We start from the raw sequence: 26,115 nt of genomic DNA on the forward strand, positions 1-26,115 counted from the left end.
ATCGCTCCTCCACCGCTCCTGCCCATTGAAATCAATAGGGCAGCACGGCTATACCGCCGGCAAAGCGCTGCTGCAGCAGCGCTTTGTGGGTGGTTGTAACCCTTTTTCGGCCGCTAGCAGGGGTTAAAAGCACCCCGCTAGCGGCTGAATACCTCAGCAAATATGAACGTAAAGCTCCACCAGTGTGAAAGGGGCCCAATTGCGATGAGCTGCCTCACTGACCAATAAGGATGCATGATGGGTGAGATCAAGCTTGGCTTTTAGTGGAATAGTTCAGACTTGCAAATAATTCAGCTTTCTACATCTCTGGTTCCAATGATCATTTTGACAATGCAGTTTAGGCTCGGTTCCCATATGTGTGAATTGGATGCATTTTAAACTGCATCTGATTCGCATGACATGTGAACCAAACCAGCTTTCTATGGAGCTTGTTCACATGTCCAGCATGGCCACAGTCCGTTTTTCAAAACAGCCCTGTACAATTTTAGGTCCGGTTCAGGTGCAATTTCAAGTGTCAAACACTTAACAAATTTGCACCTGAACCGGTGCACAAAACCGCACCGGACTCCTTTAAAAAACTGATTGGGAAAAATTTTACAACAGTCCTGTTTGGTCGGTCCCCTTCTCCAGTCTAACAACTCTGCTGGAAAGTAGACTAATTTGAGATCGACAGCTCTGATCTCTGGCAGCAGGGGCCTTTTTCTTTTTAAAAACCAACACTGCCATACACATAAAAAAATATTACTAACACAGCCTGGGGTGCTGTGTGTCGATCAGTGGCTGCTTGTACACATACATAGCCCAGCCGATAATTTATACAATACTTTATTGCTGTGTGATCTTTCAGTGTTCTGAATGAATGATCAGCACTGTCAGGCTGTGTTATACACTGCATCGGTCCCAACATTGCTAATCTTTCAGTGAAAAGGTGAATGCTCTTATAGCGCTGCATAATTCATCAAACGTTTATGTGTAAAAGCAGCCGTTGGTAGACACACAGAGCCGCAGTGCTGAGAGATCTATCACTGTTATGAACGAACAAGCAGTGCTGATTGTCTATTCATAATAGTGAGAGATCGATCAGCTTAGAGCGGTGGTGGGGTATCTGTGCTCGCTGTATCTCCCTCCACAGCCCATAATTCGGACTTTAAAGGGGATGGAGCTACAGCCAGTATAAAGAAATGCATTTTGGTGACAATGGGGCCACCGATCAAAACAGGACCAGGTGCTTTATGTTCCCTAGGGAGGTAGAGCAGCATTAAACCCAAAAGCAAATATATTTATTATATTGCAGCTTACCAATTCTTAAATGCAGTGGTTGCATTAGTTTTCTTTTAGGCACCCTTTCCCTTATTTTCACCTGGTGACTCAGCCAGTAAGTCTGTTTTTCAAAAGAACAAACTCTCTTGCAGATGTAGCAGTTACAGGGATGAGACAAACTATTTACCACTGACAGGGGTGCTTACAATGATCAGCTTTTATCTAAAACCTTTATCCCAAAAGGAAAAAAAAAACAGTTTGCTGCAACTACTTATAACGTATTGTCTGGGTTTGTTTTAACTTTGTTAGTGTATCCAATTCTGCTAGTACATCCAACATTCCCCTCCACTGACAATGATGCTGTCCAATGGTGCCCCCCTGAGCTCCTTCATCCAGAGTGGGGGCACTGTAATACAGGAGGTAGGTTATTGGCCAGGTCACCAGGTGAAAACAGAGGGGGAAAAAAGTAAAAAAAAAAAAGAAAAGAAAACTAATGCAGCCACCACATCTAATGATTGGTAAGCTGCAATATACAGCAGGTAAAATTAATATTGAACACGTCACCATTTTTGTAGGTAAATATATTTCTAAAGGTGATAGTGACATTAAATTTTCACCCCATGTCATTAACAAGGTCCATGCAATCCATAGATACAAAGACACCAAAACAAATAAATTTAGAAATCAAGTTATGTGTAATAAAATGGAATGACACAGGGAAAAAGTATTGAACACGCTAACTGAAATGTATTTAATACTTCATACATACAGAATCCTTTGTTGGTAATAACAGCTTCAAGACGCCTCCTGTATGGAGAAACTAGTCACATGCATTGCTCAGGTGTGATTTTGGCCCATTCTTCCACCCAATCAGTCTTCAAATCTTGAAGGTCTCGTGGGCCTCTTCTATGATCTGATCTTTAGTTCTTTCCATAGATTTTCTATTGGATTCAAGTCAGGTGATTGGCTGGGCTATTCTAACAGCTTTATTTTTTTTTTTCTTTGAAACCAATTGAGAGTTTCCTTGGCTTTGTGTTTGGGATCATAGCTAAAATGTCCACCCTCGTTTCACCTTCATCATCCTGGTAGATGGCAACAGATTTATATCAAGAATGTCTTGGTACATTTTTCCATTCATCCTTCCTTCAATGACATGAAATTTGCCAGTACCGTATGCTGAAAAACAGCCCCAACACCATGATGTTCCCACCTCCAAACTTCACTGTTGGAATGGAGGTTTTGGGGTGATGTGAGTTGCCATTTGACCGCCAAACATGGTGTGTATTCTGGCATCCAAAGAGTTCAATGTTGGTCTCATCTGACCAGACTACATTCTTCCAGTATTTCACAGGCTTGTCTAAATGTTATGCAGCAAACTTTAAACGAGCTTCAACATGCTTTTTCTTCAGTAATGGAGTCTTGCGTGGTGAGCGTGCACATAGATGTGCGCAGCCTATTGCATTAGAATGTGCACCCTAAAGCTCAAAAACACATGTGTATGTGTGTGTCTACATATATATGGCCCTGGCACATTGATCTCTCTGCCAGCACAGTGAAAAAAGTGCATAAGCAGTTCTCTTATGGCAGAGCCAGTAAGAGGTGGATCTTTCCTATCCTCCCACTGGCACACAAAATTACAATGCTAATGTGCATGAGTTGATTAGGGTGTGCTCAGGCACATCTGGCACACCCTGTGCGCACGCCTATGAGTGTGCATACAGGCCATGGCGATTGAGTGCATTACTTATTGTTTTCTTTAAAACAATTGTACCTGCCAATTCCAGGTCTTTCTGAAGCTCTCCACAAGTGGTCCTTGGCTCTTGGACAACTCTTCTGATAATTCCTTTCACTCCTCTGTTAGAAATCTTGTGATGATCACCTGGTCATAGCCGGTTTATGGTGAAATTATGTTCTTTCCACTTCTGGATTATAGCCCCAACAGTGCTCACTGAAACATTCAGAAGTTTAGAAATCCTTCTGTAACCAAAGCCATCAATATGTTTTGCAACAATATGGTTGCAAAGGCCTTGAGAGAGCTTTTAGTTTTTACCCATCATGAGATGTTTCTTGTGTGACACCTTGGTAATGAGACACCTTTTTATAGGCCATCAGTTAAGACTGAACCAGCTGAAAATAATTTGCACAGATAATTACTGATAGATTTTAGCTGGTGTCATGCCTTTTTGCCCCTCGCTTTCTTCATGTGTTCAATACTTTTTCCCTGTGTCATTCTATTTTATTACACAACTTAATGTCTGAACTTATTTGTTTTGGTTTCTTTGTATGTATGGATTGCATGGGTTGTTGTTTTATGTCCATAGCACCTTTAAAAACCTAATTTACCTAGAAAAATGGTGACGTGTTCAATACTTATTTTACCCGTTGTATTACATTTTTCCGGTTTTACTGCTTTGAAATCAAATGTTTTTAACATTTTAACAACAGTTCTTTATTAAAGGTGAACTCTGGGAAAAGATTTCTGTGTAAGAAAGACACAGCAGTGAAAGACATGCTGATCTAAAAACTGACAGCTAGCACAGGAAACTTCTCCCTGCACTTATGTCACGGAGGGGGGTTGGGTTAATCAGGCAGTGGCTGCAGCAGTGGGAACATGTTAAACGTTCCACCTTAAACTTATCCTTTAACTTCTTTTTTGCAGATGGCTTTAAAAAAAATTAACAGAGCTGCTTTATAGCAGCAGACTTGTGCTTCATTAATTGTCATAGTTCTGTAATAAAGTTTTGCTTTGATTACAAATACAGAGCGTAATCAAGGAGCAGAAATAACTTTACAGGGGAAAGTGATGCTCCATGCTCTCTCTAGTGCCTGTTGCACAAAACAAAAAGCTAGTTTTTTTTTTTTTGATCTCATGATTGCTGCTGGAGGAAAGGATCAGCCAGTGAGGACTGCCCCCTTAAAGTGGAGTTCCACCCACTTTTACAACTCTTCAGCATCCCTCACTAAACTGTGCACTGTAAACGAACTGGATATTTTTTAATTTTTTTTCTCAGCACCTACTGTATATCTGCTGTATTCATTTTTCACTTCCTCCTCCTTGGCCGTGGCCCATTGCATCATTTCCTGTTTGCAATGCCTTCTGGGAAGGGGCGGCAACTTCCTCTGACACTGCCGTTGCTATGGAAACCTGACCTGAAACCTATTATACTGCTTGTGCTGCACTGAGCATGTGCGAGATCTGCAAGGACGAGATCCAGGAAGAAATACAGTCTGGCTTCAGATGCCCACACTTAAGATGGCCACGGCCTGCTGTAAGTTTATAAAATAACAAACTACTGCTATAAACTAACAAAACAGACCTTAGTTTACGGATTAACTTTACTAGAATACATTAAGCTTGTGTATTATAGGGGTATTTTTATTTAAAAAGTATAATTTCGGCCGGAACACCACTTTAAGCAGAGATCATGTGACCAAAGGTTAGGCTTTAGGCTAGATAGGCAGCACTGGAAATCCCAGAAGCAGCATTTTCTCCTTTGGGACAGGTACAGCACCTTTTCGCACATACCAGGAATATTTTTATGTGAGATGAAACATGATGCCTAACAGTGACACTAGTAATCTGTAGAAAACATCAAGGCTGATAAACCTCATTGATTGTACATTGTTATTATTATTATACAGGATTTATATAGCGCCAACAGTTTGCGCAGCGCTTTACAACACTAGGGCAAACAGTGCAGTTATAATAAAATTCAATACAGGAGAAATCAGAAGGTCCTGCTCGTTACATCAGTGAAAGATCATTAGGATTGGCTTTTATGGGTTTCTTTGTTTTGCATACTACTTTTTTTTTCCTTCTTGAAGATGGAATGTGCATAGAAATAAAAGACGGTTCACTAATGGCAACTGTCACATCATCCAGGACACCCCCACTCACCAGGATCCAGTTTGTAGAGGTCAAGCAGCCGAAACGCCAACTTAGTGATAGTTTTGGGGTTAAGCTTGTCTGTTTTCACAAGTGGAAGACCCTTGTATTCTCTGCAAGGTGATTATAAAACATGATTACCGTTATTAAACAGAAACTTCAGGCAAATGCATGATCACATTCTTTAGGTCATTATATATTCCTTCAAAAGATTTAACATTTTTAATTAATTTAGGAAAATTGCCTAAAATCTGTCTTAATAGCAAGTTACTGCACACCAGCTAAAAGCTGAAATTAGGTTTGCAGTTGGATAGTCTGCTCTGTAAAGATGAGGGCTGTTGTGACATTGTGATCTCAATGCTGCGTGCCTTGGGCACACAGAAGCTTCTGGTAGACCATGAGCAAAGTATGTAGAACAATTGGTAACTGGTGTTAGGCTTAGAGGTTCAGCAGCTTTAGCGTTATCAGTTATGCCCTGTACACACGGTCGGACATTGATCGGACATTCCGAAAACAAAATCCTAGGATTTTTTCCGACGTATGTTGGCTCAAACTTGTCTTGCATACACACGGTCACACAAAGTTGTCGGAAAATCCGATCATTCTGAACGCGGTGACGTAAAACACGTACGTCGGGACTATAAACGGAGCAGTAGTCAATAGCTTTCATCTCTTTATTTATTCTGAGCATACGTGGCACTTTGTGCGTCGGATTTGTGTACACACGATCTGAATTTCCGACAACGGATTTTGTTGTCGGAAAATTTTATAGCCTGCTCTCAAACTTTGTGTGTCGGAAATTCCTATGGAAAATGTGTGATGGAGCCTACACACGGTCAGAATTTCCGACAACAAGGTCCTATCACACATTTTCCATCGGAAAATCTGACCGTGTGTACAGGGCATTAGAGAGGTTAAAGAATATGTAAACCCAACATTCCTGGTGTGTCTGCTGTACCATGTACTTGTGTGAAAAAAGTAACCTGTACTCTTTTTGTTGCTTCCTTTGTGAGAAACATCTGGTGTTCCCGCCAGTTCCTATTAAAAAACTGGCCACAATAGGCATGAGCACAGTGTGGTCAGTTTTCTGGCTGTGCTGAGAACTCAGGATGCCCTCCCTCCAATGATCAGACTTGTCCTGACACTACCACCACCCCCACCCTCCCCCAGGCACAGCCATGCACTGGGAAGATCAGTGTGCTGCTGTTTCTCCTCCCCAGCTCCTTTGGCAGCTGATAACAGAGAGTATGTGATCACTTATAAAAATTAAAAAAAAAGGAAAAAAAAGTATTTATGTTTTTTTATATCTATACACAAGTGTTTTGCCTTTCATTTCTGTTTTAGACTGAATGGGTTGTTTTTAAAGGTGAGTGTTTTTACATATAACTTAAAGTAGATGTAAACCCTAACTGGATGGCAGTAGGGTTTGCTAAAGCACTGTGTAAAACACACACCAAGTTCTCAAGCGCTAAGAGCTGTCATATATATATATATATATATATATATATATATATATATATATATATATATATATATACATATATATATACACACACACACAGGTAAAAGCCAGTAAATTAGAATATTTTGAAAAACTTGATTTATTTCAGTAATTGCATTCAAAAGGTGTAACTTGTACATTATATTTATTCATTGCACACAGACTGATGCATTCAAATGTTTATTTCATTTAATTTTGATGATTTGAAGTGGCAACAAATGAAAATCCAAAATTCCGTGTGTCACAAAATTAGAATATTGTGTAAGGGTTAAATTTTGAAGACACCTGGTGCCACAAACTAATCAGCTGATTAACTCAAAACACCTGCAAAGGGCTTTAAATGGTCTCTCAGTCCAGTTCTGAAGCCTACACAAACATGGGGAAGACTTCAGATTTGACAGCTGTCCAAAAGGCGACCATCGACACATTGCACAAGGAGGGAAAGACACAAAAGGTTATTGCTGAAGAGGCTGGCTGTTCTCAGAGCTCTGTGTCCAAACACATTAATAGAGAGGCAAAGGGAAGGAAAAACTGTGGTCAGAAAAAGTGTACAAGCGATAGGGATCACCGCGCCCTAGTCAAGATTGTGAAAAAAAACCCATTCAAAAATGTGGGGGAGATTCACAAGGAGTGGACAGCTGCTGGAGTCAGTGCTTCAAGATCCACCACCAAGAGACGCTTGAAAGACATGGGTTTCAACTGCCGCATACCTCGTGTCAAGCCACTGTTGACCAAGAAACAGCGCGAAAACCGTCTCACCTGGGCTAAGGAAAAAAAGAGCTGGACTGCTGCTGAGTGGTCCAAAGTCATGTTTTCTGACGAAAGCAAATTTTGCATTTCCTTTGGAAATCGAGGTCCCAGAGTCTGGAGGAAGACAGGAGAGGCACAGGATCCACGTTGCCTGAAGTCTAGTGTAAAGTTTCCACCATCAGTGATGGTTTGGGGTGCCATGTCATCTGCTGGTGTCGGTCCACTCTGTTTCCTGAGATCCAGGGTCAACGCAGCCGTCTACCAGCAAGTTTTAGAGCACTTCATGCTTCCTGCTGCTGACCTGCTCTATGGAGATGGAGATTTCAGGTTCCAACAGGACTTGGCGCCTGCACACAGCGCAAAATCTACCCGTGCCTGGTTTACGGACCATGGTATTTCTGTTCTAAATTGGCCAGCCAACTCCCCTGACCTTAGCCCCATAGAAAATCTGTGGGGTATTGTGAAAAGGAAGATGCAGAATGCCAGACCCAACAACGCAGAAGAGTTGAAGGCCACTATCAGAGCAACCTGGGCTCTCAACACCTGAGCAGTGCCAGAAACTCATCGACTCCATGCCACGCCGCATTAATGCAGTAATTGAGGCAAAAGGAGCTCCAACCAAGTATTGAGTATTGTACATGCTCATATTTTTCATTTTCATACTTTTCAGTTGGCCAGCATTTCTAAAAAATCCCTTTTTTGTATTAGCCTTAAGTAATATTCTAATTTTGTGACACACGGAATTTTGGATTTTCATTTGTTGCCACTTCAAATCATCAAAATTAAATGAAATAAACATTTGAATGCATCAGTCTGTGTGCAATGAATAAATATAATGTACAAGTTACACCTTTTGAATGCAATTACTGAAATAAATCAAGTTTTTCAAAATATTCTAATTTACTGGCTTTTACCTGTATATGTATATATATATATATATATATATATATATATATATATATATATATATATATATATATATATATATATATATCCCGGATAAATGAGATAATAACCCAGTGCAGCTGCCTAACCACTGGAAAATGGAAGACTAGCAACAAAACACAAAAAAGCAGCACTCCATGGGTAAAATCATAAGTCATATAAAGTACTTCTAAACTGGTAGATAGATGAAAAATAGTTTATTGCACTGAAAAGATGAACAATCCCTGCACAGGTCTATATAGGATTGTGGGATATAAAAAAAACAAATGCAGCAGTCATACAGCATAAAGCATCAAAATAAGGATAAGTTTAAAATGTTTTTTTTTTAAAAGCAAAGCAGTACCACACAGAAAAACTGGATAAGGAGGATGGTAGTATAGTCCAGGTCGCTTGCTGGTAAGACGTTGATGTCACCAGCACGCCCGGATCTTGGTGCTTTGCTCGGTTCTCCTGGCTTCACTGTTCCACATCGATTACGGGGTTTACATCTGGCAATTTTTGCACAGCCGTGCCTCACGATCAGCCCCTCGCCAGCAGAGTGTCATCTTGCAGGTGCAGCTTTCCAACTTGCAAACCCACGGAGCTGAGTCTCTTGCGTGCTGCCATCGGGCTGGATATCATCTCCTCTCCACCGGGCTGTCGCTGTTCTCCATATGGGTCAGGTAGTTTACTTTTTATCTTACAAGCAAGCAACCTGGACTATACTACCATCCTCCCTACCCAGTTTTTCTGTGTGGTACAGCTTTGCTTTTAAAAAAAAAAAAAAAAAAAAAATTTGAAAATGGGTTGTAAACCCTTGTGTTTTTTCACCTTAATGCATCTAATGCATTAAGGTGAAAAAACACCTGGCAGTGACTGGCCCCCCAGCCCCCCGTTTTACTTACCTGAGCCCCTTCATTTCTTTGGCGGTGACGCGCTGTCCCTCTCTCCACGGTGTCCAGGCTCTTGATTGGCTAGATTGATAGCAGCGCAGTCATTGGCTCCCACTGCTGTCAATCAATTCCAATGACGCGGGTGCCAGGGGCAGGGCCAAGTCCAGCATTTGTGTCTGTGGACGCAAATGCTGGACTCGGGAGCGTGCACGCAAGGTAACCCCCTCGGGAGAGCGCTTCTCCTAGGGGGTTATCTGATGCGGGGAGGAGCCGCGAGAGCCGCCGGGGGACCCCAAGAGAGGGTATTCAGGGCCACTCTGTGCAAAATGAGTTGCATAGTGGAGGTAAGTATATGTTTGTTATTTAAAGAAAAAAAAAAAAACGATCCTTTACAATCATTTTAAACTTATCCTTATTTTGATGCTTTATGTTGTATGACTGCTACATTTGTTTTTTTTTATATCCCACAATCCTATATAGAACTGTGCAGGGATTGTTCATCTTCTCAGTACAATAAACAATTTTTCATCTACCAGTTTAGACGTACTTTATATGACTTATGATTTTACCCATGGAGAGCTGCTTTTTTGTGTTTTAAAGCACTGTGTATAATATACAACTGCAATTTTGTTTTCTTTCCTTTGTCCAACGCATAGCTACTGAACTCCTCCAGCCTCAGTCACTTCCTGTCTACATACACTTGCTTCATTAGTGGCCACACATCACTGCCCTGGTCCGCCTTCCTGACAGTGACAACAGTGGGCCATTCCTGTACAATGTGAGTTGGTATGGCAGCTTAAAGTCTCCACCAGGGGAGCATGTGAAAGGGTGACAACACAGGACAATTTTGAAAAAAAAACACAATATTTTGTACTTTTTGCTATAACTATCCAAAAAAAAACAAAAAACATTGTCCTTCATCAGTTTAGGCAGATATGTATTCTTCTACAGGTTTTTGGTAAAAATAAATAAATAAGCGTATATATTGATTGATTTGCGCAAAAGTTATAGCGTCTACAAAATAGGGGATAGATTTATATAATTTTTATATATTTATTTGCTAGTAATGGCGGTGATCTGCGATTTTTATCGAGACTGTGACATTGCGGCGGACAAATCGGACACTTTTGACACTTTTTTGGGACCATTGACATTTATACAGTAATCAGTGGCTATTTTTAGCTCTGATCGCTGTATAAATGTCACTGGCAGGTAAGGGGTTAACACTAGGGAGCGATCAAGGGGTTAAATGTGTTCCCTCACTCTGTGTTCTAACTGTGGGGGGATGGGAGTGACTAGAGGAGGAGACAGATGGGTGTTCCTACTTAGTAGGAACACCCATTTGTCTCCTCTCCCCTGACAGAACTGGAATTTGTGCATTAACACACACCGATCTCCGTTCTTGTTTTGTCACGACTCACGAGCGATCGCGGTGCTCGGCGGACATCACGCCTGCCGGGCACGCACATCGGCTCTGAGGACACGCTGCAGCGGTTTGCGCAGCCATGCCAACCTGCCACAGTATAACTGCGGTGGCTGGTCGGCTAGCGGTTAAAAAGGAGCAAATTTTAGAGATGTTACGGAGGTGAAGTCTACAAGCCTTTAACAGCGATTGGATTTGGGGCCAAAAGGACAGGTCGGAATCTAGGATTACACCAAGTACCCTGGTGCGAGGGGAGGGGCTGACAGTTGTATTATTGATCTTGATGGTATAATCATGGAGGGGGGCACTAGCGGGGGGAGGGGTAATATTATCAGCTCTGTTTTAGAGAGATTTAGTTTAAGGAAGTGGCGCAACATCCATGCTGATATGTCAGTTAGTAATGCAATAGGAGACTGAGTGAGGTGAGTAGAGAGATTTGGGTGTCATCGGCATAGAGATGGTATTGGAAACCATGGAAGGTTATCAAGTGACCAAGCCTTGGGGGACCCCTACAGAAAGAGGAAATGGAGAGGAGGAGACAGAATTATAGGTAACACTGAAGGAGCGCTTTGATAGGTAAAAGGAGAACCAGGAAAGAGCAGAACCTTGGAGGCCAGGAGTGGAGTTTATTGAGAAGGAGTGAATGGTCAACAGTATCAAAGTCTGCAGAGAAGTCTAGTAGTAAGAGTATGGAGTAGTAGCCATTGATTTTAGCAGTTAGTAAATCCTTAGTGTGTTTTAGTAGGGCAGTTCCAAAAGCTCTTGCTGCCTGCGTCTCCTGTAAGATCAAGAGGTGAAGGGAGAAGAGATGCAGCTGGGACAGCATTATTTAGTTATGGATGGGGGCGTGGGGTGGGGGAAATAGAGGGAAGCATTTTACCATAATGCAGGAAATTAATTAAGGTAAGAAGCGTTGTGACTTTAATAGCTGCCCTAAAACGCAATCACAGAATTGCGCAAAAAAGTGCGCATGCTCTGCCACACCTTTGAGGTGTGAACAGAGCCTTAAAGGTTTCTAACAGCTTACAAACACCTGCTGTGTATTTGCATTAGAGGACTGGCAGGCTGTCAAGATTCTGTTCCAATAAAAAGTGATTTTGTGAACGTTGAAGAATTTGTGCATCTATAATATTCAGGATAGGTCTTGGCTTCAGAAGTCTTGTGTCAGAAGTAAAAAGAGTGGAGGGGGAGTGGCATGGAGTCTGAAAAAGAAGAACTTGCTTAATTTGGAGATCTAACAAAATCAAAAATCTAAATCTTGCCTACCTGCTAAGTTTCCTGGGGTTAAATCTGGATAAGCTCCATCGGTCCAACATCTGGAGCAGTTTTGTTTGCAGCTCTGGGTTCCCAGCAACATATGCCTCAACAAGATTAAACCTCTCCATTAGCAGCAAGGGGGTACACATCTGTAGAATAAAAAAGACAAAAGACCATTACAGGGAACATCCCAGCTATACATTAAACAAAAGAATTCTAACCCCTGACTCCCCATTGGAGAGAATGCCCCTCACTTCCTGTCTCAGTGACATGACAGGAAGTGAATGAAAATCACTCTAAACCCCTGCTCTTTTTAGTTGCATTCCACTTTAATCTGTTTTGATCATGTGCTGTGTTTCTGTTGTTTATTGGAATATCTCAGAAGAAAATGTTATAAGCAGGAAATTATTCATAGCTTCTCTGTTCAATTGCATACAAAACCATGAGTTGATACGCATCTGTGCACATTTTTGTGCATTTAGTGTACTTGATGGAAAACATCTGCGCAAGCACACATCTTGTGGAAAACAAAGAACGCCAGTACTGCTATACACCTTAAATAAGAATTAGTTAATTTGTTTGTGGCAGAGGCTGGGGTTCTGGAGCTAGATACAAAGATGGGTAGGTGTCTCTCATTCTTTTCAAAGATCTGTCCATTTCGGCCATGTTACAGCAAGCCATGGACATCTGGCGGAGGATAAATGTGCAGTATGACCTCTATGCCAAAATGTATTTTTTGTGCAAAGCCTTTCCATAGTGGAAGTGAAGAGGTATCCTCAGCACTGGGCATATGCCTAGAAAAAGTAAACCAATCTAAAGAATCTATACCGGAGATCGTCAGGACAGAGGTTTGTGCAGAGGTTTATACAGCGCACACAGACTTATCATTTCCCATATCAACCATAACCAGGCAGATCAGGCAAAATCACCTTATATCTCTATGGGCACCTGAAAGCCCCACTCCAGTCACATTTTATATTTTGGTTTTGAACACAGCAGGATAGAGATAGAACTTTTATTGAGTAGCTGTATGCGACTTCCTGTCCTGGTGACACACATACTTCTCAATCCTTGTCCTTGTGTCACAAAGATTAAAGGTAAAGTGGTTGAAAAGGTTTGGTTTTAAAAAAAACAAACATGTCATACTTCCCTCGGCTGTGCAGTTGGTTTTGCACAGAGTGACCCCGATCCTCCTCTTCTGGGGTCCCTCCGCCGCGCTCCTGGCTCCTCCTCTTCTCGAGAGCCCCGTTGGAGAAGTGCTCTCCTTCGTGGACACCTGTGCGGGCATGCTCCAGTGTCCCGCTGCTGCGTCCGTAGACATAGAAAGCAGGACTCGGCTTTGCCCCCCGGCGCCCACTTCATTGGATTTGATTGACAGCAGCAGGAGCCAATGGCTGTGCTGCTATCAATCTATCCAATCAGGACAAGAGACATCGGCCGGAGCTGGTGTGCTCGTTCCCGTTGTGGGAATTACGGGGCTCAGGTAAGTATAAGGGGGGCTCGAGGACGCTGCTGCAGCAAAGGAGGTTTTTCACCTTAATGCATTAAGGTGAAAAACTGCCATGGTTTATAACCCCTTTAAGAAAACAGTTTTTGTTACAGACAGCAACAAAAGCCTGGAAGAAGTTCTACGCATTCCTCAATGTATTCAAAACAAGAACAAAAGTTTTGGCTGGAGTTTGGCTTTAACCACTTAAGGACTGAGCCTCTTTTTGACACTTGTTGTTTACAAGTTAAAATCATTTTTTTTTGCTAGAAAATTACTTAAAATTCCAAACATTATATATTTTTTTCTGACACCTAGAGAATAAAACTGTGGTCATTGCAATACTTTGTCATACCGTATTTGACCACCCCCTTTGCCTTACTGACGCACTGCTATATGGCAGATGCGTCCCACGGATCCGGTAAGAGTACCCACCTTTTTTCTTGAAGATTGGAGTGTTATTGCAACCTGTGGTCGCCTCCTACACGAGTGTCCATAGCCCCTCCAAGACACTGATACCCCCCTGTTTGGGAGAAGATCTCCTGTCTTTACTGTTTATTGACTTTTTGAGTGTGTCACATTGTCTAGAGACATCATTTTGTTCATTCACATTATGCTATTGTATTTTTGCCCTTTGTCACTTATAGATATATAGAGTTACACAGTAGTTTATTCATTTATTTTTCCACATATAGGTTAGCGCTGCACTTTATTGTTACATCATTTGGGACTTGGTTTGTTGTGTGCTAGCAGCTGCAGTTGTTTTTAGTTTTAGTTTGTTTCACTTGATAGCGCAGCTTTTTCTTGTATATTGCTGACTTAAACCCAATTGAGCATCTCTGGAGAGACCTAAAAATGGCTGTCCACCAACGTTTACCATCCAACCTGACAGAACTGGAGAGGATCTGCAAGGAGGAATGACAGAGGATCCCCAAATCCAGGTGTGAAAAACTTGTTGCATCTTTCCCAAAAAGACTCATGGCTGTATTAGATCAAAAGGGTGCTTCTACTAAATACCGAGCAAAGGGTCTGAATACTTAGGACCATGTGATATTTCAGTTTTTCTTTTTTAATAAATCTGCAAAAATGTCAACAATTCTGTGTTTTTCTGTCAATATGGGATGCTGTGTGTACATTAATGAGGAAAAAAATGAACTTAAATGATTTTAGCAAATGGCTGCAATATAACAAAGAGTGAAAAATGTAAGGGGGTCTGAATACTTTCCATCCCCACTGTATGTATGTGTTTGCTTCTTCGCGTGAGCTCAGCGGGACAAGGCATTTAAAATAATTTTTTTTCTTATTTATTTGACTTTTTTTTTTTTTTTTTTTTTTTTACACTGTCCTTTAAAAAAAAAAAAAAAAAGGGGTCACTTTTATTCATATTACAAGGAATGTAAACATCCCTTGTAATAGAAAAAAAAAAGCATGACAGGACCTCTTAAATGTGAGATCTGGGGTCAAAAAGACCTCAGATCTAACATTTACACTAAAATGCAATAAAACAAAAAAAAATTCCCCTTTAAGACCATTGGGCAGAAGTGATGTTTGACGTTGCTTCCACCATTCAATGTTATGGAGCCGAGCAAGGGCCATCTTACCCTCACTCGGCTCCATGTCTGTCAGGGGGAAGGACGCGATCACCCCCGTCGCTACTGACGGCTTCAGTAAGTGGCGGAGATGAATGGAACATGGCGGGAGGAGCCCTCTCCCGCCCCTGATAAAAGTGATCTCGCTGGGAATCTGCTACAGAGACCATTTGACTTTTATCAGAAAGAGTGCTGCTCACCATTGTTTGAAAAACCGGGGGATATGGTAGCCAGATGCTGCCATAACAATGGTATTTAGCATCAAAATACCGACGAATAATGATGGCGATTTGCGCTAAGTGGTTAATGTGATTCTGAAGGCTGAAGGTAAAAAAACCTTCAGTATGTAGCTCCCTCCCCACTAATCTGAGCCCAATCTTAATCCAGTGATGTGCACAAGAGCAGCTGATCTCTCGGCTCTCTCCCATCAGCTCCCCCTGCTGTCAATCACAGCCAGTGAGGACAGAGCAGAGAGCGGGGGACACACACGAGGCTCAGGAGCAAATATGCACGAGTGCCACTTGCTATGGGGGCACTCAGCAGGGGGGGGAGCAGCCAGGAGCGTCGACAGGCTGATCCGAGAAGCGGAGGATCGGGGCTGCTCTGTGCAAAACCATTTCGCAGAGCAGGTAAGTATAAGGTTTCTTATTACAAAAAAAATACCTTTAGCATCACTTTCAGTCATGCAATTAGAGACCCAGATATTATATGGGCCATAACTAGAATAGCATGTTATCCACTCACCTGTTCCAGGTCCAGATCTGGCTGCAGGTTCAGTTTGGTACTTAAAATGGCTGCCTGCAAAGAAAGTGAAAAACGCTATGTATTTTTTTTTTTGTAATAACATTTTTTCTACTGCAAATATATTCCACAACACAGTACAGAAAAAAGTTTTACATCAAACCCAACAGAGCTTCTACTCTAATGGCTGAAGCTGGACATACAGTAGATGGGTTGTTTTATTTGCCGATCGGCCAAAGGGCTGATTGGAAAAAAAAACAAAACAAAAAAAAAAAATGGTTCTCCCATCCACACAAACGAGGAGGATGGAGGAATCCTCCCTGCTGTGCTGATCTGACAACAGAGACTCCTCCGCTGTCAAAATACACTTATCAGCGCTGCAGCTGCTAATCGAATGAAAACTTTCCCCACAACCTGTTCAACAAAAGTTAATCGTTAGATCGTCTTATGTTCAGCAAAAACTGCCATAAAGGGATTGACATTCGGCCAGTCACTGCTGAACTTTGATCCATCTATGGCCAGCTTTACACTGGTTGAATGCTAGTCCCCATGCCACTTAAGCCAACACCATGTGATTAATGTCTATCTGATAAAAAACAAAAAAAGCAAAAGGAAAACTATAATAGTTAAGGGACAGTTTTATTTTAAGGGTATTTTCACATTAGATGCAGCGGGGCTGGCTGGGCCTCTATTCCAGCGCAGTCGCACTGCATGGACTGCATGTCTCCTGTGCGTCGGGTTCACACCACTGCGTTGTGTTGGTGTACAGGCACGGTGCACTGAGAAAAAGTACTGCATGCAGCGTAGCGTGAGGCACTTTACTACCTCGTACCACACAGCTGGCAATTGAACTTTATGAGATGTCTGTGTGACATCTGAATAAACTGTGTTAAAAAATAAAAAAATAAATAAAAAGGAAACAGTGCGAACCACAGATCTCACTACACACCAGCTACTCTGCTGCAATGCAGCAGCCTCTGTGAACCAGCCCTATATGTTTCTTTTTAAGTTTACGCCTTTATGTTTTATATTTTATTTCTGTTCTTTACATAAAAATTTTTATACAGAGTGTATCCACAACAAAAGATTCCCAGTGCATTAAGGGTTTACTAAAGAGCAGCACAGAAGCTGTTTGCTTTTAGACTTTCTCTCTCTCTCTCTCTGAAATTTCTTACTGAGCTAGCTGTGCACATCGGGGTGAATTCCCCATTCAGAGTTTTGTCTAGTGTGTGCATATTTTAGTTTGAGCTATGGAGCCTTGTAGACTCTAAGAGGTTGATTTACTAAAACTGAAGAGTGCAAAATCTGGTGCAGCTCTCTATAGAAACCAACCAGCTTCCAGACTTATTTGTCAAAGCTTAACCACTAGCTTCCGGCTAGTTCAGGGATGCCATCATATGACGGTGTGCCATGACCGCGCCGGAGGACACTGCTGATCACAGACTGAGGTAAAGAGCCAATCAGCGGCTCTTTACCACATGATCAGCTGTGTCCAATCACAGCTGATCACGAATGTAAACAGAAGCCAGTTATCGGCACTCCTTTCCTCATGCTGACAGAATGAAGAGAAGAGAGCCAATAATCAGCTTCTCTAAAAGAAGAGAACATTCTTCTTTTGGACATGTACACTGATAAATGGGGCACTGATTATCAGTGCGGTCCCAACAGTGCTGTCAATCAGTGCCCACCAGTGCTACCAGTGTCATCTATCAGTGCCACCTACCAGTGCCCATTAGTGCCACCTACCTAAAGAAAGCTCTATTTGTGTAAAAAAAATGATAAAAATGTTGTTTGGGTACAGTGTTGCATGATCGTGCAATTGTCATTCAAATTGCGATAGCGCTGAAAACTGAAAATTGGCCTGGGCAGGAAGGGGGTAAAAGTGCCTGGTAGGCAAGTGGTTAATTGAACAAGCTGAAGTTAGAAGCTGATTGCTTCTAGATTTTGTAGTCTCCAGTTTTAGTAAATCAACCCCAAGGGCTCTTTCAGCAAAGCAATTAAGTATAGCCTGTAAAAAGAAAAAGAGCCTAGAACTCCTTTTAAAGTGTTTTTTTTTTTTTTGTACTGACTAGAACAAAAAGAATACATATAAAACCACTATACATTTTTATAGGCATAATTAAATATGCCTTTGAATTAGGGTTGACCCCTCATCCCTTTAAACATGAACACACACTGGAGGCATTTTTCAGGTGCTTTAGCGCTAAAAAACAGCGCCTGTAAACAGCCTGAAAAAAGCCTCAGCTGCAATCCCAGTGTGAAAGCCCGAGTGCTTTCACACTGGGGTGCTGCGCTGGCAGGGCGTCACAAAACGTCCTGCCAGCAGCTTCTTTGCAGCGGTGTAGGAGCGGTGAATACACCGCTCCTGCCCATTGAAATCAATGGGCAGCGCTGCTGCAGCTGCGTTTTGCGGGCGGATTTAACCCTTTTTCGGCCGCTAGCGGGAGTTAAAACCGCCCGCTAGCGGCCGAATAGTGCTGCTAAAATGGCGCTAAAAATAGCGCCGCTTTACCGCTGACGCCCGGGCACTTTCAGTGTGAAAGGGCTCCTATAAATAACACAGGTTCTGAGGCAAATTTAATTCAGATAAGGCACCAAGTGAGTTTAATTACAGAACCTGTTTAATTAATATGTGCTTGGTTTTAAAGGGATGAGGTGGCAACCTTACTTTGAATGCTGATAAACATAGGAAGGCACTCAGGGGGTGAGAGGGGAGGTTTCAGGAGTAAGGAACATTTTTCCTAGATTGTAAGCTCTAAGGAGCAGGGCTCTATGATTCCTCTTGTATTGTAACTGTACAGTTTTCCCTCATGTTGTAAAGAGCTGCGTAAACTGTTGGCGCTATATAAATCCTGTATAAGAATTTGTGCAATGTTTTTTTCACTCATTTCTGGTGTGGAAAGCTCCACATGGAGTGTCATAGGATTTCCTGTTCTGAAAAGTAAAATATCAACATATATACAACATTAACAGTATGAAGAAGTCAGAGCACGGCAACCACCATCTGAGGTTTCCGATACAGGTATTTTGCCCCTTGACAGATTCTCTTTCACTCTTTAGGCCAAGCTGAATTTTATCATCTCGCCTGTCTAGAAGTGACACCCAGCTATGGCGATTTACTCAAGTGACATCCACAGGTAGCACCGGCCCTTCAAGAACACACCGCAGCATACCATGCTTAGTCTACACAGACAGAGGCCACCCTGAGACCTTAAATACATCCCAGGCCATTCATTCTCAGGACCCTTCGCTAATCCAAGCTGACAAGAGGCTGAATGCATTTGCTGCACTATCAGAAAGCAGTGAAGCATGCACGGACTGCCAGACTGGGCCTCTGTTTGTGTGACAATGGCTGTTCTCAGCGGGAGGGGCCTGCCTGTGACAAGAGGCACCTTTGTCCTCTCCTCTCTGCCTTTTGGAGTGCAGCAAAGTCTCATTCAGCCTGCCACAGTCACTCTTTCAAAAGGCTGAAGTGTAACATGAGACAGCCATGAAACACTAGCCAGCCTTCTGCCTACCCCTTATTATTCTCCGGCACCGCCTGCTCCATTCAGGGGGTCTTCAGAGAATAGCTGAACACTACATGAGCCTCTGCTGTGCTCTGAATTCCACCATTGTCTGCTAATAATCACAAGAAAGGAGAAGCCAGGGGAAAAGAGGACATGGGCATCACTGAAGCCATCTTGAATATCCAGGGAGCCATTTTAGGGGATATGGTGGAAGTTTCTGCAAACGTATACCTGGCTATATCATGGCTTACAGCAAGGTGAAAAAAAACTGCACCATCATCCATTCCAGGTTCCATTTTGTGTTGCCAGGTGGTCCTTGTAGTGGACCGCTGTAGAAAGGCTAGGTACATAATAAGAATGAAATTCACACCCATGGAATCCTATTCTGCAAATCGCACTGCGTTTTGCAAACCGATTTCGGGGTGTCGCTAACCTAACATACACACCTGCAGCAGTTTGCATGAATGGGGTGCAATTTTGATGCTATGCGGAAACCGCACAGAATTCACTGCGAATTCTGCACCACATCAGTGTAAACCAGGCCTAGACAAGAGTGATAGAGTTACATTTCAGTCAATAAGCCTCTGTTCAAACCTCTGTGGCTTTGAAATTGCGCTACTTTAGTGCGATTTTCAGTGCGATTTCATTGCGGCTTGCGACTTCATTTAACAGAAGTCGGTAAACAGTAGTGCAGGAACCTTTTTCATAAATGACGATATGAACCGTTCCATTGCCAGCAATGGGGCGCGACTTGTCATGCAATTTTAAACTGTCACATGACAAGTCGCACCGATGTGAAATGGGGTTAAATTGTGTCATAACGTAGGATAATAAAAATGATAAGTATGTTGATTCTTCAGGAGAAATTTTTGTTCTGGTGGTCTGGTGGCATCATTTTCCATAAATATTTTTTTAATGTATTTTAACCACTTACCGACCAGCCTCCGCAGTTTTACTGCGGCGGAATGGCACGGCTGGGCGAAACGACGTTATGTTACTTCCACTCACCCAACGAATAAAATTCAAAGTACTAACAATAATTTACAAAGCCATCCATAACTCTGCCCCCAGCTACATCACTAACCTAGTCCCAAAATAGCAACCAAGCCGCTCTCTTCGGTCCTCCCAAGACCTCCTACTCTCTAGCTCCCTTGTCACCTCCTCCTATGCTCGCCTCCAGGATTTCTCCAGAGCTTCTCCCATCCTTTGAAACTCCCTACCCCAATCTATCCATCTTTAGGCGATCCCTTAAAACCCTTCTCTTCAAGGAAGCCTATCCTGCTTCTAACTAACTCTGTTTTACTTCCTCCATCATCTCATCCCCCACAGCTATTACCTTTTGTATCAATCGACCCTTCCTTTTTAGATTGTAACGAGCAGGGCCCTCTGATTCCTCTTGTATCAAATTGTAATGTAACTGTAATGTCTGCCATCATGTTGTAAAGCGCTGCGCAAACTGTTGGCGCTATATAAAACCTGTATAATAATAATAATAATGCCCAGGGGACTTTTAATAAGTCACACCTCAAACATATATAAAAATAATGTAAGAAAAATAATTGACATACATTTAAAAGCAACACATAATACATACATTGGTATTCAAAAAGTACATATTAAATACTAAATATATGTCAATAAATAATTTTGGTCACATTTTAATTATATGTTTGAGGTGCTTTGCGGGCGGTATAGCCACGGTGTCCCATTGATTTCAATGGGCAGGAGCGGTGAAGGAGTGGTGTATACACTGCTCCTTCCCCGCTCCAAAGATGCTGCTAGCAGGACTTTTTTTCCCGTCCTGCCAGCGCACCAATCCAGTGTGAAAGCCCTCAGGGCTTTCACATTGGAGACACAGCAGCGGCACTTTTAGGTCGGTTTTCAAGCGCTATTTTTAGTGCAATAGCATCTGCAAACCACCCCAGTGTGAAAGGGACCTAATTGGGACTGAGACATCACCTCTACCCACCTCACACCAGCTCCTTCTTTCTTGTCAGTCTATATTATAGTTACTAAACAGTTGCACTCTTCCTACAACGATATCTTCATCCATCAGCTCAGCTCAAATAAAAGCACATTGAATCGACACTTCCTGGAGTGTCAGATGCACTGTCTTTTGAGCAATTGCTTCCTCCCTTGGCCCCTACATCATCTACCTTTTAATCCTGCAATTAGACTGAAAACCACTGCATACTAAACACTGACCTAGTGAACACAACACTAAAAAAAAAAATTGGCTTTACATACACTTTAGACCTCATGCACAGTCACTTGAGCTCAAAAACACTGCTTTTACAGGCATTTGAGCTTTTTTTTTCTTTTTCTCTGCCCCCTCCCCCCCATGTTAACCTACGGTATCTCACAAAAGTGAGTACACCCCTCACATTTTTGTCAATATTTTATTATATCTTTTTATGTGACAACACTGAAGAAATTACACTTTACTACAATGTAAAGTAGTGAGTGTACAGCTTGTATAACAGGGAAATTTGCTGTCCCCTCAAAATAACTCAACACACAGCCATTAATGTCTAAACCACTGGCAACAAAAGTGAGTACACCCCTAAGTGAAAATGTCCAAATTGGGCCCAAAGTGTCAATATTTTGTGTGGCCACCATTATTTTCCAGCACTGCCTTAACCCTCATGGGCATGGAGCTCACCAGAGCTTTACAGGCTGCCACTGGAGTCCTCTTCCACTCCTCCATGATGACATCACGGAGCTGGTGGATGTTAGAGACCTTGCGCTCCTCCACCTTCTGTTTGAGGATGCCCCACAGATGCTCAATAGGGTTTAGGTCTGGAGACATGCTTGGCCAGTCCATCACCTTTACCCTCAGCTTCTTTAGCAAGGCAGTGGCCGTCACGCTGGAATACTGCCCTGCGGCCCAGTCTCTGAAGGGAGGGGATCATGCTCGGCTTCAGTATGTCACGGTACATGTTGGCATTCATGGTTCCCTCAAACTGTAGGTCCACAGTGCCGGGAGAACTTATGCAGCCCCAGACCATGACACCCCCACCACTATGCTTGACTGTAGGCAAGACACACTTGTCTTTGTACTCCTCACCTGGTTGCCGCCACACACGCTTGACACAATCTGAACCAAATAAGTTCATCTTGGTCTCATCAGACCACAGGACATGGTTCCAGTAATCCATGTCTTTAGTCTGCTTCTCTTCAGCAAACTGTTTGCAGGCTTTCTTGTGCATCATCTTTAGAAGAAGCCACCTTCTGGGACGACAGCCACGCAGACCAATTTGCAGACCAATTTGATGCAGTGTGCGGCGTATGGTTTGAGCACTGACAGGCTGACCCCCCACCCCTTCAACCTCTGCAGCAATGCTGGCAGCACTCATTCGTCTATTTCCCAAAGACAACCCCTGGATATGAAGCCGAGCACGTGCACTCAACTTCTATGGTCGACCATGGCGAGGCCTGTTCTAAGTGGAACCTGTCCTGTTACACTGCTGTATGGTCTCCATGGCCACCATGCTGCAGCTCAGTTTCAGGGTCCCAGCAATCTTCTTATAGCCTAGGCCATCTTTGTGTAGAGCAACAATCCTTTTTTTCATATTCTATTCTTTGCCATGAGGTGCCATGTTGAACTTCCAGTGACCAGTAAGAGAGTGAGAGTGATAACACCAAAATTTAATATACCTGCTCCCCATTCACACCTGAGACCTTGTAACACTAACGAGTCACATGACACCGGGGAGGGAAAATGGCTAATTGGGCCCAATTTGGACATTTTCACTTAGGTGTGTACTCTCTTTTGTTGACAGCAGTTTAGACATTAATGGCTGTGTTTTGATTTATTTTGAGGAGACAGCAAATGTACACTGTTATACAAGCTGTACACTCACTTCTTTACATTGTAGCAAAGTGACATTTTTTCATTGTTGTCACATGAAAAGATAGAATAAAATATTTACAAAAATGTGAGGGGTGTACTCACTTTTGTGAGATACTGTAAGTGTTCACAAGAGTTTAGAGGCAGAAAAAACATTACTTGTGCATTCAGGTGAGGAGCTTTTGAGAATAAAAAAAAGCACCTGACATTCCTAAACACATGTAAACGCATCTAAACGTTCATTAATGCTAGGAGCTTTTAGCGCTTGAGCGTTTTTCATTTCAATGGCGAGAATAAATTAATATTATGGCCATTGAAATGAAAAAATGCCAAAGTGCTTGACATAAACGCACTTGAAAAAACGTGGCCTAGCGTTTTTGCAGTCGCTTTTCTCCTGCAAGACAAAAAGAATTAGAAGGCCCCTACGTGCATGAGGCCTTAAAGTAGGCCTTGCACTCTAAGCCAGGTCGCCAGGTCTGCCTTTTTATGCCAGGCTTGTTTGCCCCCCCCCCCCCCCGGTAGGGAGGAACGTAGTTATTATATTTACCTTTATTATAAATTACCCTACCTCTGGCTTCAGTATTGCAGAGGGTGACCTTAACATCCTTGCTAAGAGAACCCGGGGAACTCCAAATTGCACAAGATGGCACAGTGCAGTAGCATCATCTTATGAGATTTGGGATATCACCAAAGGATGGTGATGTCACTCTCGCCTAAGATGAATACATCAATGCCCACACCCCTTCCCTAGAAGGTTTTTTAAATTTTAGAGCAAGGCCCACTTTAAGCACCATTATTATGTATGACACGGAAAAACTCAGAACTGTCTAAAACAGACAAGCCCAGTAAGGCATTTTTGCACTCTTACCTCTTTATATTTGCCCATTTGGTGAAGGTGTGTGACAGGACCCAGAAGAAAAGAACGGTCAGCTTCTTGTAGGCGATAAATGGAGATGAGGTAATCTAGCAGCTGCCCTTCAGTGACCAGGTGGAAAACGCGAGCCTGAACCATTCTCAACCTAAACCCGGACTGGGAAGAGAAAAGAGCATACAGGACCATTAGGGAATAACTGCAGACATGCAGCTCAATACAGAAATGAATTTTTTTTTTTTGGCAGGTTGGCATTTAGCTCTCACCAGCTGGCATTCGGGATGCTCCAACAACCATTTCTCAGTTTCATTAGCAATTACATTAGCCAGAGAAATCCCTTTTCCCTTTGAGATGTTACAACTTTCCAACAAGTCGAGGAGAGCGGTCTGAGGGTCATCTATAGTAGCCAGGAAATCTTTCATATTCTTACGCGCCTAGCAGAGCAGAAATACACTACTTAGAAGCATATATTCAAAATATATAACATATAATATAAAATATAACATATGACAAAATTAAAGTACAGCTCAGAGCAAATATATATGGCATGATCTTAAAGTACATTTCAATTTAGCTGGAGCAGTTACCCAAAGTCTCTTTTTTAAGTTACCACACACCAGCTGAAAGTTTAAATCAGGCTTGCAGTGGGCATGGCTACTGTTTAAGCTGATGGGCAAGAAAGAGGGAGGTAGTTATGACAACGGTTTAGCTGGAGTTACTCTTTAAACATGTCATGGAGCATTTACATTGAACCCCTCCAACAGATATTGCTGAATTGTTTTTGAAGGCGCAGACCACCATCTTTTTTTTTTTTTATTATTTATGTACACAGTGCCTGCCATCATTTATCCTCTTATCTTGGCGACTCACTAACCTGAGGCCAGCATATTGCCCATGAAGTGTTGGGACACATGATAAGCACAAGCTTATCCTGAATCAGTATTGAACCAAAAATGAAGGGCCCTGAACCTTGTACCTTTACAAATAAGTCAAAAGAAGCCACTCCTATTTTGTCATGTTCCTTTAAACAGCAGTTTAATATCTCCTTCTACCATTTCAGTTTTGGGTGAATGTAAACAGGATGAAGTGCACTTATCAAATCCTAAAGTGTATTTCCCTTTTGCAGTCAAATATATGAGAAACCCGACAGTACGTACAGGTACAATGGATATAAAAAGTCTACACACCCCTGTTAAAATGTCAGGTTCCTATGCTGGAAAAGAAATGAGACAAAGATAAATCATTTCAGAACTTTTTCCACCTTTAATGTGACATACAAATTGTACAACTGGAATCTTTTAGGTGGTGGGGGGGGGGGGGGGGGTAAAATAAAAAACTAAAATACTGTGGTTGCACAAGTGTGCACACCCTCTTATAACTGGGGATGTAACTTAGAATTAAGCATTCGCATTCAAACTCATGTTAAAAAGGAGTCAGTACACACCCGCCATCCTTTAAAGTGCCTCTGATTAACCTCAAAAAAAGTTCTGTTGTTCTAGTAGGTCTTTCCTGACATTTTCTTAGTCGCATCCAACAGCAAAAGCCATGGTCCACAGAGAGCTTCCAAAGCATCAGAGGGATCTCATTGTTAAAAGTTAGCAGTCAAGAGAAGGGTACAAAAGAATTTCCAAGGTATTAGATATACCATGGAACACAGTGAAGACCGTCATCATCAAGTGGAGAAAATATGACACAACAGTGACATTACCAAGAACTGGATGTCCCTCCAAAATTGATAAAAAGACGAGAAGAAAACTGGTCAGGGAGGCTACCAAGAGGCCTACAGCAACATTAAAGGAGCTGCGGGAATGTCTGGCAAGTACTGGCTGTGTGGTACATGTGACAACAATCTCCCGTATTCTTCATATGTCTGGGCTATGGTGTACAGTGCAAAGACGGAAGCCTTTTCTTAAGAAAAACATCCAAGCCCATCTAAATTTTGCAAAAACACATCTGAAGTCTTACAAAAACATGTGGGAAAATGTGTTATGGTCTGATGAAACCAAGCTTGAACTTTTTGGCCATAATTCCAAAAGATATGTATAGCGCAAAAACAACGCTGCACATCACCAAGAGAACATCATACCCACAGTGAAGCATGGTGGTGGCAGCATCATGCTTTGGGACTGATTTTCTTCAGCTGGAAAAGGGGCCTTAGTCAAGGTAGAGGGAATT

General features: G+C 42.3%; 1 protein-coding gene across 2 annotated transcripts in view; it reads right to left on the reverse strand.

Annotated features, from left to right (window-relative positions):
- EXD3 (exonuclease 3'-5' domain containing 3) overlaps nt 1–26,115 on the reverse strand; it is a 491,324-nt gene that overhangs the window by 302,014 nt on the left and 163,195 nt on the right. For both annotated transcript variants that reach the window (XM_073599974.1, XM_073599975.1), the window contains 5 exons: nt 24,207–24,374; nt 23,938–24,099; nt 15,714–15,767; nt 11,904–12,043; nt 5,159–5,259 (listed from right to left, as the gene is read on the reverse strand). In XM_073599974.1, the coding sequence (XP_073456075.1) occupies nt 5,159–5,259; nt 11,904–12,043; nt 15,714–15,767; nt 23,938–24,099; nt 24,207–24,374 (625 nt within the window). The remainder of the gene's footprint in view (nt 1–5,158; nt 5,260–11,903; nt 12,044–15,713; nt 15,768–23,937; nt 24,100–24,206; nt 24,375–26,115) is intronic.

The sequence above is a fragment of the Aquarana catesbeiana genome, linkage group LG09 (assembly GCF_042186555.1).
Source record: "Aquarana catesbeiana isolate 2022-GZ linkage group LG09, ASM4218655v1, whole genome shotgun sequence".
NCBI classification, from domain to species: domain Eukaryota; kingdom Metazoa; phylum Chordata; class Amphibia; order Anura; family Ranidae; genus Aquarana; species Aquarana catesbeiana.